The 20631-nt window shown below is 52.3% G+C and overlaps 1 protein-coding gene across 1 annotated transcript in view; it reads left to right on the forward strand.

Moving 5' to 3' along the window:
* SDK1 (sidekick cell adhesion molecule 1) overlaps positions 1-20631 on the forward strand; it is a 530611-nt gene that overhangs the window by 347049 nt on the left and 162931 nt on the right. The window contains exons 15-17 of the mRNA XM_042972313.1: positions 3470-3617; positions 4576-4716; positions 9114-9295. Of these exons, the coding sequence (XP_042828247.1) occupies positions 3470-3617; positions 4576-4716; positions 9114-9295 (471 nt within the window). The remainder of the gene's footprint in view (positions 1-3469; positions 3618-4575; positions 4717-9113; positions 9296-20631) is intronic.

Below are 20631 nucleotides of genomic sequence, written 5' to 3' on the forward strand. Positions count from 1 at the left end.
TCATTTGTATTAGCGCTCGGTTTAATCTCTCTTCCTGCCAGACCTGTTATCTTCTAGTAGGAAGAAGGAAAAGAATAAATACAGAGTTCTGTAGATGCAGCCCGCAGACTGAGCGGGACCCCAGGGTACAGGGCAGACTAATAGGCCCCGTTGCCTGTCATCAGCAGACCCCCCCCGGTGGGGTTACACACTTTGAGGAGTTGTTTATACTCCGAGTGAAGGAGCAGATCCCACTGGGCAGAATCTGGGAGGGATTCTGCAGGGTGCCCCTGCCCCGCCCTCCATGCCGACACTCACCGTCTCAGTCCGCGGGCTCCCCCACCGTCCTTCTGACTCTGCCCCCTTCTGAACTTGCGCCATACGGTGTACCTGACCGAGCAGGTGAGCCGTCCGCTTACTGCCAGGCTCTACGGGAAAAGAAGAAGGAGAGAAAGGACGTTTTATCGAGCACCGCGTCAGCCAGGTGCCGCTCTAATTCGAGTAGGCGGCCCTCTCGAATTAGAGCAGTCCGGGAGGAAGTTTCCAAAGGGAAGGTCTGCCCAGGTGTGGAGCCTTGTGACTCAGGACACAGAGGCAAGGGCTGCTGCAGGGTCCAGACAGAGAGGTGGCCTGGAGCTGCCCCCATGAGAAGAACAGGGCGATCGCCCCGTGAGTAAGAAAGAGCCCAGCCCTGCCGGGCAGGTCGTCGGGGGCACAGAACAGGGAGCGGAAGGTGGGAGGGGCGAAGGGGACGGTGGGAGGGGGGCCGGATGTCCAGCACTGGGATCCACCGCGGGCCAGGCTTTGCGCTGGAGGCATCAGTGCGCGTCTCTTCTTCACCGTGACTGTCTTGGGAGTTGTGTTATTCCCCCATTTTGTTTTTTACCATTTAAACAAATGTTTAATTGCGGTAATAGATGCATAACATAAAATCTGCTGTCTTAACCAGTTTTAAATGCACAATTCAGTGGTGTTAAAGTACACTCACATTGTACCGCCAATCTCCAGAATTCTTTTCATCTGGAAAAACTGGAACCCTGTACCCATTAAACGGGACTCCCCGTCTCCCCCTCCCTCCACCCCTGGCAGCTGCCGTTCGACCTTGTGTCTGCGAATCTGACTCCTCCGGGACCTCATAGAGGCGGAATCCTACACTGTCTGTCTGTCGTGACTGCCTTGTTTTCAAGGCTTAACTGTGTTGGAGTGTGTGTTTGAATTGCTTTTCTTTCTTTTTCTTTCTTTCTTTCTTTCTTTCTTTCTTTCTTTCTTTCTTTCTTTCTTTTATCAAGGCTGAATAGTATTTCAGTGCACGGAGAGACCGCGCTTGGTTTATCCATCCATCCATCCATCCACGGACGCTAAGGCTGCTCCCACCTTTTGGTTGTTGTGAATACTGCTGTGAAGACGGGTTCATAACAAATAGCTCTTTGAGCCCCTCCTTTCAGCTCTTTGGGGTTTGTATTTTGAAGTGGAACAGCTGCGTCAAATGGCAGTTCTCTTTTTAGTCTTTAGAGGAGCCTCCATACTGTCTTCCCCAGCAGGTGCACGATTCTGCGTCCCACCATCAGCACACGAATCCCAGCCTCTCTCCGTCCTCACCCACCCAGGCCATTCTCTGCTTTCTGTAGAGTGGCCGTCCTCTGGGTGGGAGGTGGGTCTCACTGTGGTTTTGACTTGCCCTCCCCCCGACCCTTTTTACAGAAGAAACTCAAACAGAAATAGACACCTGTACATGAAAGAGTGGTGGCCAGCCGTGGACACTTGTGTGTGTTGTCTTCAGAATGAAAACTATCTCCACTGGACTGTGACTTGGCAGGGACGGGCCCTGCTCCCCAACCAAGTCCAGTTGCGTGGATGCGACAGAAGCCTCTTCCACGGGCCGTGTGGACGAATGGCTGTTTTCTGTACAGGAGCCTGCTTAGCGAACCAGATCACCACGAGCCATTTGGTGCTTCTAGAAGGGTCTCAGACTCCCAAAGCAAAAAGGCAAATTGTTGTGAGGTCTTCTGGAGTTAACTGGGGATGCACACGTGGCAGTTTTAAGGAAACATAAAGAGAGGGGGACCTTCATCAAGCATAGATTACCTATATCACCGAGAATCAAAGGCCAAGAACACTGAAATACCCAGCTGGTGGTGAGGACCGCGTTCCCAGAAAGCCATTTTTGGAAGCAGCTTTATTTGAAATAATTAAAAAAGATTCAGCCTTTGTAGCCCAACTGGCTTCGTGCTGCAGAGCAGCGTAACTTTTTTGCTGGGGGATCAGCTAAGTCCAGCTTAGCAGTAGACAGCTCCCTGTGAGCAGGCTGCCCTCGAGAGCCTCATTTCGTTGTGAAGCGGTTTGTAGCTACTTCGTGGTGACTCCCAAAGACCCAGCGTGCATTCCCGATGCACTCCCAGCACGGACTTGTGAGTCCTGAGCGTCACGTCCTTGGGTTCTTCTGCTGTGTGTGGACCATGCCCACAGCCCGCAGCGTCGACAACGTGAGCCTCGCCTGACGCCATCGTGGAAATCATGCCTCGCCTCTCTGACCATCTCCGGTGTGGGTGAGAGGGAGGGAGTCTGGCACCTCTTCCAAGGAACAAGACAGTTTGATTTCCGCAAGAAGCCCCCTCTCCGACCTCCCCATTTCACTTCACTGATAACTTGAAAATGCGGTTCTGGCGTCCTGACGATTCCAAATGAGAAGCGACAGTGGGTGTTCAAATTCGCTGCCAGGTCTTGTTTATTCCGGGGCATCATTCTGTGAAACGATGGGGCCAAAAAGCGTGTTTAAACTCTGTTAAAAAAAAAAAAAAAATCCTACAAAGGTGTAGGAGCCCAGCAGAATCCCCTGAAGCCATCCAGGCGAGGGCCCATTTGGCTGACGGAGTCGCTCTTGCGCACCTGCCCGCGGGCTGGGTGCAAAGATATCCTAAACTCGCTGCAAATTTCATTACGCCTCCCTCCAGCCAAAGCCACTCAGGGGTGCGGTGCTGTAATGGGCCGCCACGCAGATGGGTTGCAAAATGCACAGCCCATCTGTCTTTATCATGCTCATTTCCTCTTTTATTAAAATGTTAATGAATATAGTTTTTATTTATCATTTGGTGACATGTGCGGCATCCTTTTCTGGGAGACGAATCTGCAATCTGCCTAACCGTGTGAGCTGACAGAGAGCGCAGGAGCGAGGAATATTTTGGTTGCGTTTAAACTGCCACATGCAGGTTGAGCAAAAAAATTCCTTCACTTGTTGACAGCAGCATGGGGGACGACGGGAGGTATGCCGGGCTTGGAGTGGGCCCCCGAGTTTCACGCCAGGCCCACAGGCTACCGGCTGTTAGCCATGTGGCCACGAGCCTTGGTTTCCACTTCTGTCACACGGGGCTGTCTGCTCTCTCTGCCCAGGAAAGCAGATGAGAGAACTTTATGGGGACGCGTTTCGCCTTCACTCGTTATCATTCAGACGTGTGCTCGTATGGTTCTGATTTCATTTTGCTCATTCTTTCAGACTCTCCGTGGAAAGTGCATCTGTCAAACGTCGGCCCCGAGATGACAGGCGTCACCGTGCGCGGCCTGACTCCAGCTCGCACCTATCAGTTCAGGGTGTGTGCCGTGAATCAAGTGGGCAAGGGTCAGTACAGCGCAGAGACGAGCAGGTGTGTGAGCGCGCGGCCCTCCGTGGTGACGAGGGGCAGCTCGGGCCTGAAAACAAGACGGAACGTCCAGTTAGGAGGAGGAAATAGATCCGAGGAACCACCCTGCCCCCTTAGCGACGTTGGCCACAACGTGTGCAGGAATTACTGTAACCAAGAGAGAAACACAGTCCCTCGTGTGTTGGCCTAGCGGGGTTCTCCCTAATCGCTCTGAGGGAAGTTTCGTAGACTTCCGTGGTGCCCTGGCGGGGCCGACACAGATCGTCCCGGATCGCACAGGCCTCTGCATACATGCAGTGCACAGCCAACGGTGTTTCTGCGCCCTCTGTCTACCCCGGCCACCAGCACGAAGGAAGCTGGTGCCGCTGTTGGGACAAGTAAACACCGGGCCGGGCTCGTCGCATCCCCGAGTGGCCCTGCCGCTCCCCCAGCCCTGGGGCGGCTGCTGTGGAAGCCCATTCAGATGTGACCTGTGAAAATGGCTTCCTCCCATCCACACATTCCTGCGTGCCCTCCCCAACCCGCCTGAGCGTTCACGGGGCCCGAATCATGGCATGATTGAGCTCTCAATGACTTTTTTCAAAATGTGGGAGTGTGATGTGAGAAATATCGAAAGAGCGAAAGGAAAAACAGTTTGGAAGGAGTCTCGGGCCGTGGGCCTGCAGACTGGCCCGCTTGGGCTTACGATCCCTTCCCGGGCGGAGGTGCCGCTCCTTCAGACAGAGTCAGGTCACCTCCCGCGCCTGCCCTGGTGCTCGCGTAGTCGGTTTTCTGTTACGTTGCCTTCGCTGTACCCGCTTCCTGCCTGTCCCGCTGGCAGGATCAGCCGTGTGCTTTGCTCGGTTCATCCCTCGATTTTCTAAAGTAGTTGGGCTCCAGATTCAGTGAGACAGAGAATGCAGATGGGGACCCTTTGTTTCGGGTGCCGATCTGTCTCTCCCTGCCCATGTTTTATGTCTAGGTTGGTGTTACCCGAAGAGCCGCCCAGCGCTCCCCCGAAGAATATCGTGGCCAGCGGGCGTACCAATCAGTCCATCATGGTCCAGTGGCAGCCGCCCCCAGAGACGGAGCACAACGGGGTGCTGCGCGGGTACATCCTCAGGCGAGTAGCCTGTGCTCGGCCGGCTCGAGGCTGTCGTCACGGAGTCAGGGCTCTGTTTCGCTGGGGGCGGCCTTGCAGAGAGCGTCTGCATGTCCGGCCGTAGCATGTGCACGCCAGAACCCCTCGCCGATGGTGACGTTTGGTAGAAGATTGAAGGGGGACATGATGAGTCGGGGTCAGGGTGTGCTTTCCATCGTGAATCCAGGGGCACACGTTATTTACTGTAATGATTGTTAACTAACAGTAGTGCAACCGATTTAATCATTAGCCAGTCGTTCCCATGCTGGCTAGCACGTTGTTCAGTATTGCCAGGCCCTCTAGTGTTTCAAAGAAATGTTTTAAAAACCTACCTTTTTACATGCGATCTCACAGCTTTTAAATGTCAGAAATGAAGTCGGCCCGTTTTGGACCACAGTGCAGGCCGAGCTCACTCTTCTGCAGGCCATATGTGGCCCCACGTTGTGGCCGCTTTGTTTTCTCTGCCTTGTGAGGGTGGTCAGGCTTCTAAGGATGTCGAGAGGACTCTCCCAGATCTCGGCTGGGTTTGAGACAAGGAGTCCCTTTTGCCAAAACTACTGCTAATTTTGAAATTGCACCAGATGTGATCATTGCAGTGGTTTGTTGACACAGTAGCAAGCAGGAGAAAGAAAAGCAGTCTCGAAGGGCTATTATGAAATCGCTTCCAACAGACCGTGTAGCCACGGACGCGTTTCTTCACCGACATGCACTGCGTGTCCCTCCCCAGCCTCCCCAGCGGGTGTCCGCCACTCCCTTCCTCCCAATGCCAGGCCTCTGCCGCCCATTCTGAGCGTGTGACCAGAAAGTATGGGTGAACAAAGGTCTCAGGGGGCTAGATGTAATCTCTTAGACAGATGTAAGAAGTTATGAAGGTATAGCTTTTTTAGCTCCGTTATCTTTGCATGTGGAGGACCATTCCTTCCAGTATATATTTATGTAATCATCCATTCATTTATCACACCTTCATCCACGTGCACATATAATTAGCCAATCACCAACACTTCCTGCTATTCTCAAGTCTTCCTCAAGCATGTGAATTGTCCTCTAAACATAAGCTAGGCCATTATCCACCTGAAGGGGTTTAAGTGTGACCCCTAGGGGCCCACGGGGGCTGGAGGGCTGGAATCGGCACTCGGGGTCTCTCTGGTCACTCTGCCTCCAAGTGTCCTCCCCCTTCCAACAAGAGACCTGGCACAGGGGCACCTGTGGGCTCTGGGCGGTTCCCAGATCCCTCTAGAAAACTAGCTGGCCACCCACCCCCCCACCCAGGTCTCCTGCCCGCTCCTGGGCCCTCGCTTCAGCTGTCACTCTTGTCCCATGTTCATCAGCTAATGAAAATCATTGCCTTGCCCTCCACCCGGCCCTTCACATGCTTGTCATTTTGGCCGCCTCTTTCTTTTCTTGAGCACACAGAAAAGGTTCCTCAGGCTCCAGCTGCCAAGTAAGGACTTTAAAAGTCAGCCTGCAGAACCAGGCTCGGGGCGTGGGGCTTAATAATGAAACCCCTCTGATGTTACAAGTCCCCGTCGGGGACTGCACATTTCTCCATTTTGTGGGATTACCACTGTTAAAAGGATTTTCTGTGATATGTTGGGAGAGTCGAGTGCTGGGAAGGAGGGCATCTGTGTTTGCAGGGGTTTAAATCAAGGAAGTCCTAAAATGAGGGTGCCCTATCCAAGGCCTGTGAATATCAAAGTTTTCAGAAATTAAAGACCCATGCCAAAACAAATTTGCTTGGAAACATTTCCGAATAATCCTCCGGTCTGCAAATCAGCTCTTTTTGCAAGTGTGCATCCTCCAGGGCACAAGACTCTGTGTCAGAGCCTTAGCACAGCCCATGGAAGAACAAAATGGAAATAAATCACCGTCGCGGCTCTGGCCGTGAGAAGTAGTTAGGATGTGTGCACAGTAATAAAATATTTATAATAATGGGCAGGGTGCTTCTTTGAGAGGAGCATAGGGGTTATGTCCTTTAAAAACATTCTTCTGTTTATTTCCATATAAAAAAATGATCTTGTTCTGTGCGAGACAGTCTCCCAGGCAACGTGTCCCACCAGTGAGAGGGCGATGCCCTGTGCTTCTGTTATTAATTGTGACCTTCCCAGACATCCTGTGAATGTTACAAAAGCACCCGAGCCGCGGGTCGGAATGGGCCAGCCTGCCTGCTGCAGAAAGGAGAGGAGGGCGGCCGCTTCTAAGACATGAATCCTGTGGTCTGTTCCACACGATCCTATAAACAAGGGTCCAGGAGATACGGTTCATACGGGCTTCACGTACTTCCTGGATGAGCAGTGTTCTCATAACCAGAAATACTTACAGGGTGCTTCACACTGTCACGTCTCCTTTGTGCCCATCGTTTGGTTTTATTCTCACGAAAACCCAGCGGAAGGCCACTATTATGTCCTTCCCGGGAGTTCTAAACCAAGGTTCGGAGAAGTTAAGAGTTTGCTTGAGGCCGCCCAGCTCATTAGTCGTCTTCCCAGCTCCTTCTGGAGCTAACGTCTTTGCTTTTCCCTGGAATGTGTCGTGCGTAGAGATGCCTCCACATTAATGAGATCTTCTCAAGTGACTGCCCGGTATGTGCCATATTGGTTATTATGAGTGGTCCTGGGCGCCATTCACACGCCAGGGCGCCCTGGTGCTGCCGTGGGGCCAATCCTTGCCTTCTTCCAAACGGCTCTCTCACCGTCTCGGTGCTGTTTATTTTGTAGATGGGGAATTTGAGTGGGAGTACCTGGCTTGCGGGTTGTCCCGTGCCACGCCTGCGTCCCCATGGGCCGCTGCCTTGAAGGCCGTGATGTTACATAAATGAACTTAACCCCCGCTGGGACGCAGGTAGTTCAGTAAAGGAATATCAAGTCAGTCGGTGTCAGAAGTGGATGGAACAGGAAAGCAGAAATGTGGTGTGGGGCACTGGCCCCTGTTTTTGCCCGTCACGGGATCACCGTCCGTCCCCCACGCCTCCCGCCAGGCAAGCCACACCTCCTTTCAGGCGAAGGCAGGAGGGGGCCTGGGACCTTCTCACTATTCCAGTTCTGCCTGTTCTTGATCTCGTATTTTTCCCACCGCACGGGTCTCACCTGCACACACGGTCTGTGGCTGAAAGGCTGCCCTCGGGAAGTCCTGCTTTTCTCGAAGGACCTCATGTTGCAGTCTCTGTGCTTCCTACTGTGCTTTCATCCTCTTTGGAGAGCTCTGTTTTCCCTTGAAGGGCCTCAATTCTGGCTTTCTTCTCCCCTCCCCCACCGACGGCAGTAGCCTTGCTGGGCCTTCCCCTCTGTGCCCAGGCGCTCTGCCCGTGGCCCCAACCTGCCATCAAGAGTCCTCTTGCCCTGTGTCCCCTCGGCCCTCACCCTCTCCCTCTCGTCAGACAAAGCCACATCTTCCCGAGCCAAGAGCCGCTGCTCGGACAGGATCTGGAGGCTTCGGGAGCTGTGTGGCGGCCAAGGCACTGTCTCCCGCCACCCGCCCCCGCGCTCCACCCTGGGGAACCAGTGCACTTCTAAAAACCCAAGTTGTGAAAAGCATTCACTACCCCGAATAATGCCACAAAAGCCCTTTGGTAGCACACGTGGCAATTGCCTAATTTATACGTTTTCTAAGTCCCGAGTCGTGCATGTGACTTTTGAACACAGATACAGCGTGGAAAGTATTCCTCTTGTTCCACACAGTTCCTTCTCGAGCACGGGTGAAATCGGCGTAGAGCACCGTATTAGGGTCAGGTGCACGCCACAAGAATTCCGCTTTGTGTCTGCTGCAGCCTGGCGACCGCAGCCAGCCCCGCCACCATCGGGAGCCGTACACGGAACCCTGTGCCCGTTTCGTCCACGAAGGCCCCCTAACAAACAGCCCAGCCCATCCACCTCAGCATGCGACCAGTATTTTAGAAGTGGGAACACCACCGAAAGCCACTCGTTCTGGTTCTGGGGCTGCGTGAACAAATCTAGAATCCCTAGACGGAAAAGGCAGCGGGCCTCCCGCCTCTCTGCTTTTCCCCACGTTTCAGGACCACGGGAGGAAAGCTGTCCCTCCACAATCGTTATTTACGGCAACACCCGACACGGGAGCCGTGCCTGGAATTTCTGGTGCTAAGTCACCGCGCCCCCCAGGCGACTTACACTAAAAAGCTATAATTTTTCTTTAACCGTAACACAGTCGCATTCCACAGTAACACAGTCGGTTCCATTTTGCCCAGAGCTCATAATCGCTGTGAGATTCAGTGACACCGCGTCTGAGGGGTTGGCTTAGGAAGCGCTGTTGTCCGGGGCCGACCTCTGGCTTCACTCTTGTTCACTGACTCCGCTTCCCTCCAACTGCGTGGAATCCGTGCGGGTACCCCCGCGTCCTGGTTCCAGCCGTCTCTCCACATTGCGATGCAGGTACCGCCTGGCCGGCCTGCCCGGGGAGCACCAGCAGCGGAACATCACCAGCCCGGAGGTCAACTACTGCCTGGTGACAGAGCTGATCATCTGGACCCAGTATGAAATCCAGGTGGCAGCCTACAACGGGGCGGGCCTGGGAGTCTTCAGCAGGGCCGTGACCGAGTACACCCTACAAGGAGGTAAGCTTGCTTTTCCGCGAGGTTGCACGGTCTCTGTCGGGGAGCAGGGCGCGTCGAGTTTGACGAGAGCACGTTGGAAGAAAGATGAAAGGGGCGCCTGGGCGGCTCAGTCGGTTGAGCCATAAAATGAGGGGGTTCGGCTCGGGTCACGATCTCGCGGTTCGTGGGTTCGAGCCCCGCGTCGGGCTCTGTGCCGACGGCTCCGAGCCTGGAGCCTGCTTCGGATTCTGTGTCCCCCTCTCTCTCTGCCCCTCCCCCGCTTGCGCTCTGTCTCTATCAAAAATAAATACATGTAAAAAAAAAATTAGAAATAAAGATGAAGGACCTGGTCCTCCAGGGGGCAAGTAGAAGGGAATTCCTCACCTGTAATTGAGTTTCTCTATTCCTCAACTATCGCAATACTGTAGAAGGGGCACAGAGAACGTTCCAGATGCTTTCTTCTGGGCACTTAGGCCAGCGAGTATCCACACACATCCTTTAGTTAGCCCACTTACTCTCAGAAAGATCTGTGGAATTGCCTTTTTCTAAATGGAGTAATGGTATATTACATGGTAAAGCTGGCCGTGGAGTCCCATGTGATACTGTGAGCGTTTTCCAAAGAGAACGATTATTTAGAATTTTGTGTTTAGTAATGCACTATGATTATTGGTAATGGAATTTGCAACTCGGTGTGCCTTTTTTTTTGGGGGGGGGCGGTTCTTTTTCTGTTATACAAGCCAAATAACTTACTAGGTGGGTAAAAACTCCTCCCCACAGCACCCTTCCGAAAACGGCCAGTCAGGATGTTGTAAAGCCAGTGGGGTCTTGCCTTCATATGCTGCGACCCAACCCCCTCGTTTTATGGCTGAGCCCCCCACTGTTTTCTAGAGGACCCGGGTCTCAGCCCCAGGGAGCGCTGGCGTTTGGAAGCACCGTCCACTGTCGGTGCTCCCAGCAGGAGAAAATGGACCCTGTCTTGGCACCCCAGTCCCTGCCCGGGGAAAACGGTTTCCCCACAAAATCGACAGCTCTACCCATTCGGGAAGAGGCACTTTTAGCCTCTCCCGACTCACAGGTGTGGGTTTATTTGCTTAGGCATTTTTACTGCCACCAGGCCTTGACCTTTTTGAAATGATGATATTTCTAACTGCCCACGTCTCTCCCCAAATCATGCCTGAGACCTCATGTTCCTTGATATTGCATACCGTTACCGTTATCATCACCCCTGATCGATCGGCTGTCTGTCGTCGTCCATAAGTCCATAAAGCCTCCTTTATAAATTAAGTCAGTTCTGTCTCCATGGTGAGATATGTGCCTGGCGGAAATACTTAACATGCAAGACAGCCGGGAAGGACCTCCTCGTCCGCACGTGAGTCTCGATTACTCACCGGAAAATGGAGACGGCTAAGTACCTGGACAATTAATGTTTGCTTTAATTCGCCTACCTAATGACGGTAGATTTGGAAATACTTAAAATAATGAATTTGCTATTAAGAATCGCCTATTACTGTTAACTAGGACTGCTTCATTTTCTTACTGGTGTGTTCGGGTCCCGTGCGGGGCATGGAGGGGCAGATCCCCACCTAGCTGAGGAGAGCTTCGGCCCTAGAGTTTGGCTCGTACTTGGGAGCCATTAAAGGTTGAGGGCCAGGAGCAACATGAGCAAAATGCTGTATTAGGAAGGCGAACCCGTCAGCGGCTGTGCGGGCGAGCTGGGGGCCCCCCGCGGCCTCAGCAACTCCAGACCGAAGGGCACGTGGTCTGGCTGTGAACCGACTAGTTCCCTGTTGCTGTGACGCAGGCCACGAGGAGGGCGTGGCTGGCGCTTTCGGGTGGTGCTGCATAGTTTTCACAGTACTTTGCCTCTGTTCCCTCCGTGTGCCTCGAGACCGCGGGGCAGAGGACGCTCACGCGATGCACCTGTCCCTGGGTCGCTGGAGTGTGAACGGCGGGGGGGCCCAGCTGCTTCCTCGGCTCGCTGGCGGGGATAGGACAGAACAGGGCAGGTCCGGTGTAACCACTGGCGCGTAAGCAAGCCGAACGCTGGCCGGCCCCGATGTAGCTGGTCTGAAGCGCCGGGGCGCGGGGCCGGCGTGGCAGGCTCCCACCTCTGGATGCGGTGATCGTCCGGATGGAGAAGCTGACTAAGGCTGCTTCAGCTCCCTGGAAGGAGTTGCTTTCCTCGTCCTGGTGCGAGCGGGACTCCCATTAGCGGTTCCCAGTGTCTGTCTTTTTCTTCACTCTTGCCGAGCCCAAGTTCCTGAATATGCCGCGTGCAGGTTTCCCGTCCGTACCTTGGCTTGGCAGCTGGCTCCTCTTCTCTTGGTCTGGGCGTTGGATGGCTGGCGTTGGAGCCCAGAGCCCCATGGTCGTGACTCACACCTCCCCTCTCTGTGGGCGTTTTTGCTTTGATGTTGTGCCCTCCTCACCTCGGCATGGTCGCAGGCAGCACGGCGCCCTTGTCCTCCCTCAGGGCGTGCAGCCCTCTCCCTACGTGTGGTCCCGACTCTTCCTGTGTGCTTCACGTGACTAACGCCCTGGGGAAAGGACCCTATGCTTCTGTTTCCAGACCCTCCCCGCCTCCTAACCCTACGTCTGTCCCTTGGGCCCTGGACAGAGCTTCTCAGGCGTTCGACAGCCTCTGAGCCTGACCCTCCTGTGAGGGGCAAGCCTCAGCCCCAGGACAAATCAGGGTGGAGCCCTTGCTGACCACAGTGTTGGCATAACTGTCCCTTGGGCTTGGCCGTGGCACTCGTCAGGTATCAGGAGAGGGCACGAGCAGGGGAGGCAGCGGCCCTACAGCGTGTGCACTCACACTGCGCCCGTCCGGCCCCCGTCGTCGGGAGCGTCCTGGTCGGCCGCCCCCAGCCGAACAAAAGGGAACCAGTAAACTCTGTCCCGGAACCAATGTTCCCACCGAGACAGGAGACAAGTAAGAGAGCGTTTAGACTTGCAGTTGGAAAGAAACGGGCAGTGGGGGCGGGGAAGCTGGTCTGGAGTGGGGGCAGAATAAACCAGAGAGAAAGTGATCTGATTGGGAGGGGCCGCATCAGAAAGGAAAATGGCCACAGTGAGGGGCCGTGAATAATTTAGGGCTGTGAGCTGTCCTCCCACACATCTGTCTGTCTGCTGACCCCCAGAAACGGCCCCTTCTTCTAGTCCATCAGGGCCTAACTCCACATTTACTACTTACCTGCCTTCCAGAAGCACATCAACCTTTCTGAGCCTCAAGCTCATCTGCCCTGACTCCTTGTGAGAGAAAGGCCTTGAGAGCCCTGAGCTCTTAGCCAGTATCCTGGATGTTCAGGTTGTTCTTGTTCCTCCTTCTGTGGCAACGCCCAGTGTCTGGAACCTACTGTATCTGCATGTTTCTGCAGCCGCAGTCGTTCAGAAAGAAACGGGCGCAACCTCTCTGCTGATAGTAAAATCTCGAGAACGATCTGTGCGCCTACTGTGTGCTCAGTGTTGTGTGACGGGCCGTGGCACCGATGCGTGTGCCTGCTGTGTGCTCAGTGATGGGCTGTGGCATGGAACACACCCAACACAGAGTCAAACCTGGGACTTGCGGCCGAGGCTGCGAGGAGAGACTAACATTTGTGAAATAAGAGTGAGCTGCAGAAGAAAGCAGCGTCACTGATGTGTGCTCACCCCCATTTATCCACAAGACCCGTGTTGCGAGCATGCTTCAGATTGCAATTCGAGACAGAGGAAGATGCCATCGACATAAAGAGCGACTTTACTGGGATCTACGTGGTAGGGCCACATCAGAGGCCTTGGGGTTCAGCTGTCTGTAGTGGTTGGAAATGGAGTCCAACTGCTAGAAACAGACCCAAAATAACAGCTTAAAACAAAATAGAGGTGGGTTTTTATCTTTCTCTCCCCAAGAGTGGGCATTCAGCTGCACAGGGTCTTAGCGGCAGCTCCATGGTCACCGGACGGTCAGGCTCCTTCTTTTCGCTTTGCCATCTTTAGCATTTGCCTCATGGTTGCACATTAGCTGCTGGGATGCCAGCGGTCGTGTCCACATTCTATGAGGAAGGCACAGGGGTACACCTTGTGGCCACATATGCAAGTATGTTTGCCTTTGACGAACTTTCTTAGAAGTCCTATCTACTGCTGACTCATGCTTACAATTCACGGAATATCTCCATGCCAGAAGCCTGGAAAGGTGCTCTTTCCGCCAGATACATTTCTGTCTGTTGCTAAGAAAGGAAGGGGGGACAGATAGTAGAGGGTAGTTGGCGGTTTCTGCCTCGCTCTTTGCAATGACTCCTGCTGCGGAGTCAAACCCAGAGGATATGAAAGTTCTAGATATAAAATTGTACGACCGTCTGTCTCACAGCCAGCCGCATGCAGAGAGCCCCACGATCCTTGGGAACCCCCTACTAAAGAATTAGCAGCAAGCGGCTCCACAGCTCCCCGGGCCCTTGGCCTCAGACCCTCAGCTCGTGGTCTGTTTGGGCACCAGCTGAGCATGCTTGCTGCCCTGGGAGCCCCTGTCGGTGAGCTTGGGGCTTGGGGTGCCCCCGGCTGCTGGTGCTGCGTGTAGAGAAAGCCTGCAGGCCTGAATTGGCCCTTGAAGCTGCAAAGAGAATAATTTAAATGTCTGCATATTAGAGGGGAAGAGAATAACTCATAAAATTAATTATTTGTCAGCCTAATTTGGAAAGTTATTGGAACGTATACGCACATAACTCTGGAGTCCGTCAGGACGCCATGGGAACAGTTGGAAACGCCCCGCCTCGGGAAGAATAAGGCTTCCGGCCAGCCTGCCTGGTTCTTCCTCCTTCCCTCAGCCAAGCGGCAAGCCTGACCCATCAGGGGAAATGAGATGTAATTTGTCCCGACTTTAATAAGCTCTTTGGATTTCGCTCCTCTTGAGAAGGCATCAGAACGCCAGGGAGAGCTGGTGCGGCTCGCTGACGTGAGGCTGCATGTGACACGGTGCACAGTCGTTCTCAAAGAGAACTCCCAAATGTCTCAGCCTCGGCCCCAGGGAGCAGAGTCAAGGGCGCACAGGCAGCCCTTGACCCGAAAAGATCGGCCAGCGCTTGCCCCGGGGGCAGACACCCGCGTGCTGCTGGGCACACGTCTTTGGTCTCGAGTCTCTTTTCTTTATGGAAGCTCTCGAAGGAAAATAAGTCATCTGTGCCTTGAGTTCAGCACAATGTGGTATGGATCCTTGAAGAAATTTGAACCCACCTTTCCCCTGTCACATGCCCCCTTTTTCTTTTCAATCCCGTTTATTATTGAGATCTGCTAAAAACGTCTGGGGTCTACCTTGGTTCTCTCTATTCTCAGCATGGGCTAACACCTTGGACACACAGGGATTATTTAGTATAAACTTTCTCACTTCCCCTGCTCTTCATACCCCCACCCCATCCACTGTCCGCCAATCCCATTGAATAGATTTTATTAGGTGCCTCCGTGACCTTTTCTGCTCCAGGCATTTTAAAATGCGACCTATTAACTTACCAGTCGGGCAGCAAAATTCTGATACAGTCACAGTCACGTGAACTTTCCAAGGGGTGAGAGGAAAGGTCCCTCCTGTCCCAGTAGCTGCGACCAAAAATCCAGCAAACGCGGAACCCGCTCGTCCAATTTCCAGTGTGATTACCCAAAATGAAGTGGAAGCGAACTTAAATTGACTCAGGAATTTCTTTCAAAATGCTCCAGAAATCAACGTTCTCGGTTGCAAGTGGAAGAAGCCTTAAGCATGTAAGTTCTGCAAAACTAAATGCCCGGTGTAATTACCAGCATTGTTCTTACTGCCAATGTCAACTTCAGCCACCTTCCCATCATTCAGTAGGAGAGGGAAAGTACTGTTGTCACCTGAAGCAGTGAGTGGTCCAAATTCAAGGCTCACGCGACGTTTGGTTCCCAGATTCAGGTTTTGTTAAAAATGTTGCAACCACCCGCGAGAGCCCCGTGAAGATACTGTGTGACCATGAAGTCCTCAGGTGACCCTGAGCGCGGAATCCTACGCGCTGCCGGAGCATGAGAGATGCTGGCTGGGTCCCAAAATACGCCAGCCTAGACCCGCGAACTTCCGTCCGTTTCTTCACTGTGTTCATAAAAATGCAGATGCTGGCTTTTCCATAAAGGGTCCAAAGACAAATGATACTATACATCATCATTTCGAACACACCCAGGTTTTAATTTTTTTCTGGTTTTATTTCTTTATCATTTTTCTTCCTTGAACAGGTATTTTTGCGCTATAATGATTTATTCTGGTTTTGGAACATTACCTTCTAATGAAAGGGAAATATTTCATACTTAAAGAGAAATGGAAAAAACATTTGGTTATCCACATTTCTAAAACATTAGTAAAAGCCCCTAAATGTTCACTTGGGCTTTGAAGGGTTTTCTAAAGTGAGGATTATAAATGAACACTCTGTTTGCAAGCTCCATTCGTATCTCCTCTTGGGAAATTCTCAATGTGGCATAAATGACATTGCACAAAAGATTTGTTTCTCAATCCTTAAGACTTTCTAGACCGCAGGCTGTGCCTACAGAATAGGATAATGTTCCAGATTCTCCCAGAGTCACCTAAAACACTAAGAACTGAACAAAATGATGTGGGATGTTCCATCAGGATTGGGCTTAATTCAGGCTTTTAGAATTTTCCAGAAAGAAAAGAAGAGGAAGCTAGCATTTTGGAGGAAGCCGCCCCCGACCAGTTTTTGTTGTCTTATCCTGCGCACCTGTGCTCCGTGCCTCACCTGGGTCATCGCCCCCCGGACAGCTGTGAGAGATAGGTGTCTGTTTTTCTTCCACAGAGGAAAATGGGAGCTCCAAGAGGTAACTCACTTTCCCCAAGTCACATGGCTGGGAAATGCTGGGGAAAACCTAGCGCTCCTTTTTTCATTCTGCACGTATCACCCATGGACAGAAATTACTTCCAGATTTCCGGTGCAGCTTGAATACAGAAAAGAAGCAAGATCTCACGTCACTCGTGGATGAGTGGCAGGTGGGTGTGTAGTCCACAAGAGGAAATGTCTTTCACACTGAAACCCAGGACACATGCACACACACACAGACACACACGCAGATACACACATGAACAGACACACACACACACACACACACACACACACTCACACACTCACACACACACAGCTGAAACAAAAGGCTCGTGCGACAATAGTCCCCCCTACACTGTGTGGTGTTCTTTGATATTTGCCATCCTGTTTCATTCCGTTTCACTCTCGGGTTCTCTAATAAATGCTGGCCACGGCCACTAAATTGATTTCCTGGTCTGCTAGTGCGTTGGGAGACCTGCAGTTTGAAAACCACTGAATTCGAGCAACACAGGGCGTTTGGTTGAGCTGAACCCGTGTCCCTTTCAGAAGAGGCTCCTCCACTGGCCTGTAGGACGCACCAGGGTCCCCAAGGGAGAGACCACCACAGCCACCGCAGCCAACGATGAAAGACCAAACAGGGATCTGAGTGGGGGCACGGCAGGCAACGGGCCTAGGCGCAGAGCTACGATCCAGGGGTTGTAGGAGGGTTCCAGCCCCTGGGTCTGCGCAGATGACCTCGTGAGGGAGGAGGGCTTCTCAGGGTAAGACTTGGCCTTCAGTTGCCACAGGAAGACACAGGGAAAAATCGAACCGGTCTTAAATTGCCGTGACCAGCATATTGTTTGGTCATGTACAGACTGGTGTTCCCTACAAGCCTGGGGGCTCTTTGAGGGCGTGGTCTGTGTCTGTATCTCCAAATCCAAGCACAATGCCTGGTATGTAAATAAACAAGGCATAAGTGTATGTCCGATTAAAGACAGACGCTGATTGTTTCTATGTTAGTTTCCGGTGCTGTCTCAATTTACTCTCCGTATCCAGCGTGATGCCTTCCCTCCCCTCCTGCCTCTTCTGGTCTCAGGAGCTCGAAGGAAAGCCCAGTGCCTGCCTGCTCGACCTCACACGCTGTGCCTCCCCAGCCTAAAGCTGGTCCCGAAATAAATAAGGGGGAAAATAAGTTCAGAAAGGGACACACACAACTTCTAAAGTATTAAAATACTATTTTTTATTCAGGTAATTAAAAGAGACCTGAGCTTATTTATCCAAGATCTGTCCCCCTAATAACGCATTAGAAATGTTTAATGCAGTGAGAACATTCCAGTGTCTCAAAACGGCAAGAACCATAACAACCCAAGAACTTGTCCGCGGCCTGTAACGATCTGGAATTAACCATCGCACCCGCCACAAAGATTGCAATAGAGACATCCGTGCAGCACCGCGTAGCCAATAATTCTTCCACATGACGAGCTTGCGGCTCCCCTCTTTGAGAGGCATGTGCATTTAATTCTGGGGAATTGCCCAGAGGAGTCAATGCCCACGAATCCCCACCAAGTTCTGGCTCTAGACGCCGCAGCCCTTAGGATTTGATGTCATCTCCTCCAAGGATAATGAAAAAGGGAGTGCGCAGTTGTGGTGAAGACAGAAGACCCGTGCGCCCTCGCACGGCGCAGAGGCGCTGCCGGGAGCTCCTGCCCCGGCCAGCGGATCCAAAGCGAGGAGACTCCTTCCCGGGCAAGGTAGGCCCCGCGTGGCCTCACGCCAGGTGCTCACCGACCGGGAAAACTGACGGCGCGCTTGAGGGCATTGAAGGATGAGCCGTTATTGCAGTAACACGCTGTGTTTCACAGTTTATCTCTAGCAGATAAGGTGGTGCTACCTTAATAGATAAAAATTGTGCTGGGCAAAGCACGGTGATTTCATTCCGTGCTAAGTTCAGCTAATTTTACAGCATTGTCACTGGGATGCTTGGCACTCTTCGCTTGGGTTTACGTCAGTCTGATGGGGCTAATAAGCAGGGTGCAGAAGTCAGTCATTTTCCTACCACAGAAGCCTGGACGCCCGTGTCCCCTGTCCCACGAGGCGCCGTGAATCTCTGAGCTGGTACTTCCCGGTGTCACCTTCTTCCTTTGACCTGACATGTTGTGCGTCTCCAAAACATCACATAGCTCTACAGTCAGCGGAGTTTTGTTTAGAATGACCGTTAGTTTAAACCGATTCTGCCATTTGTGTAGACGGAAGCCAAGATGAATTGTAACGCTAGGCTGGGATTTACTCAAGGGTGTTGCACATCAGCTTGCGTAATTTGCATAATATTGTTTGAATACTTGAATGAAACATACCCTTTCAGCTGCAGAGAATAGTTCGGGAAAATTGCTGGCCCGGCATAATCTCAGGTTCTCTGGGCTGGAAATAACAGTACACGTTCCTGGCAGGAAAGGTGGCAAAGAGGCTCGTGAGGACAGGAGTGGGGTCTTCTGCCAACCAATTAACCGGCTCTAAATGAAATGAAAGGTGATCGTCACGGGGAGGATGGGGGGAGGGAAGGAAAGAGAAAATGGCAGAAAAGAAACTGCAGAGCAGTGGTTCTCAGTCGGGTCCCTGTGCCACTTGTTAGAAATGCAATCCTCGGGCCACGTAGACCCACTGGATCAGAAAGTCTGGGGGCGGGGCCTGCCCTCTGTGTTTCAAGAAGCCCCCAGATGATTCTGGTGACTCTGATCTGAGACTCACTTCTCTAGAGGTTGGTAGGTAGCAGAGGGCCGAAACCATGAACGCTGTGAGTCTCTCCATATTTATGTCTCTGGCATTTTCAAAGAAAGGGGGATCGTGCCCGGGGAGGGTCAGTACCGTCAGCTGGAAAAAAGTGGTTCTTCCCATGAACCAGGGCACGCCCTGTGGGGAACGTAGGAACATGGTATGTCTCACAAGAAATCTCAGCTGTGGTTTAGAAACTCTGATGGTTGGGTAGGAGGCTGAAGTCTTCCTTAAGATAAAGGTCATGACTCGGAAAAGAAAGGAAGATACAGGCAGTGGTCATTGGCAAATTAGGGTGAGTGAGCTGTGTGGACCACGACCAGCCACCGAGAATAATGCACGGGTCCTTGGAGGAGACCAGAATCTAGAAGAGCCTCTCCTCCACACTTGTGTCTTCGGCATTTTCGAAGAAGGTGAGGCTACGCTTCAGTCAAGTCAAGCAGCCTGATCATGTTTTAGTAACCTTTTTCCTGTGGCTTGATCTGTTCCCTGTCAAGGTTAATGGGATTTGTGTTCGAACAATAGACTGTGACAAGGGATGAGTTTCATGTCAGAAAGGATAGGAAGAACACATTCAACAGAAATTCTGTTGAGAAATTAAGGATAGAGAGGAGATGTGTACACGAAGCTATAAAAACACTCGCTAGAGGACAGGACTTCAGGTTCCACTTCAAAGAAGAATCGAGAGACCTGAGTCTATAATTGTCAGGAAGCAGTCACTAGGAGTCCCCTTTGGTCATTCAGAATGAACCACATCCCACCAACCTCATTTCCTTTTGGAGGAGGGTTACTGAGTTGACAGATCCAAATAGTATAGTCATTCTGTAGCTTGATTCCCACTCATTCATTCATTTTCTAATTCACTCACTAAGCACCTTTGTGGCTAAGATGGGGAAATACAGATTGGATGACAGAATAATTAGATGGGTTCCCAGGGCTTGGCTTCACCCAAAGAGTGTAACTTGCCTGATACACCACCACTTGGAGGATAACTCCAGATGCAAAATCCATCATTCTTCTGGGCTTTTTTTGGTCAGCACTTCTACTGGCGACTTGGAGGGAACAGAGATGGCACGCGCATCAAATATGCAGGGGTCACGGCTCAGAGGGGATGATTCGTGTATTCTATCCCCAGATCAGGAGTAAAAAATAAATTGCTTTCTTAGATTGATGGTTGAAATCAAACCGAACATAAAAGAAATCAAGTTGGGACACGAAAGGTATAAGGGAAAATACTTCAGTTACGCACACACACCCCAGTCATGTGACAACAAGATGGGGAGACAGGACTCGCCGACAGTCACCATAGAAAGTCTCAGGGGATAGACGAGCGCAGACCCGAGGAGGACTGAGACCATAATCTTCGTCTGTACAGACCATCAAGGCAGATCACAGTGCCAAGGAATCCTGTCTGGCTGGATGCCACTTGGGCACTTGGAGCGCTGAGATCGGCTCCAGGTGCCTCAACGTGAGGGGTGGGGAGAAAACCAAGGCTTCTCGGAGGAGGAGACCGGTATAGAGTGGGCAGTGAGTGCTCCCTCAATCCTGCCGCATGGGAAACAGAGGAACAGGATGTCCACTTGGCCCATAGTAGTAAAGCCCGACTGGACATTCCTGTGATTTTCAAATAGTCTAACAGCTGTGTGTGCGGGGGACGCTTTACCCAGGAGGCAGATGGGCATCACTGGTCAGAAGTCGTGGAAGGAGAGGTTTCAGTTGAGCATGAGGGAGAGCCTCTCTGCCACGCACGGCAGGGGTTTAGCGTGACCTGAATGGCGGGAACGTGGAGCTGGAAGCTGTGCC

This window comes from Panthera tigris, chromosome E3 (genome assembly GCF_018350195.1).
Source record: "Panthera tigris isolate Pti1 chromosome E3, P.tigris_Pti1_mat1.1, whole genome shotgun sequence".
Classification (NCBI taxonomy): Eukaryota; Metazoa; Chordata; class Mammalia; order Carnivora; family Felidae; genus Panthera; species Panthera tigris.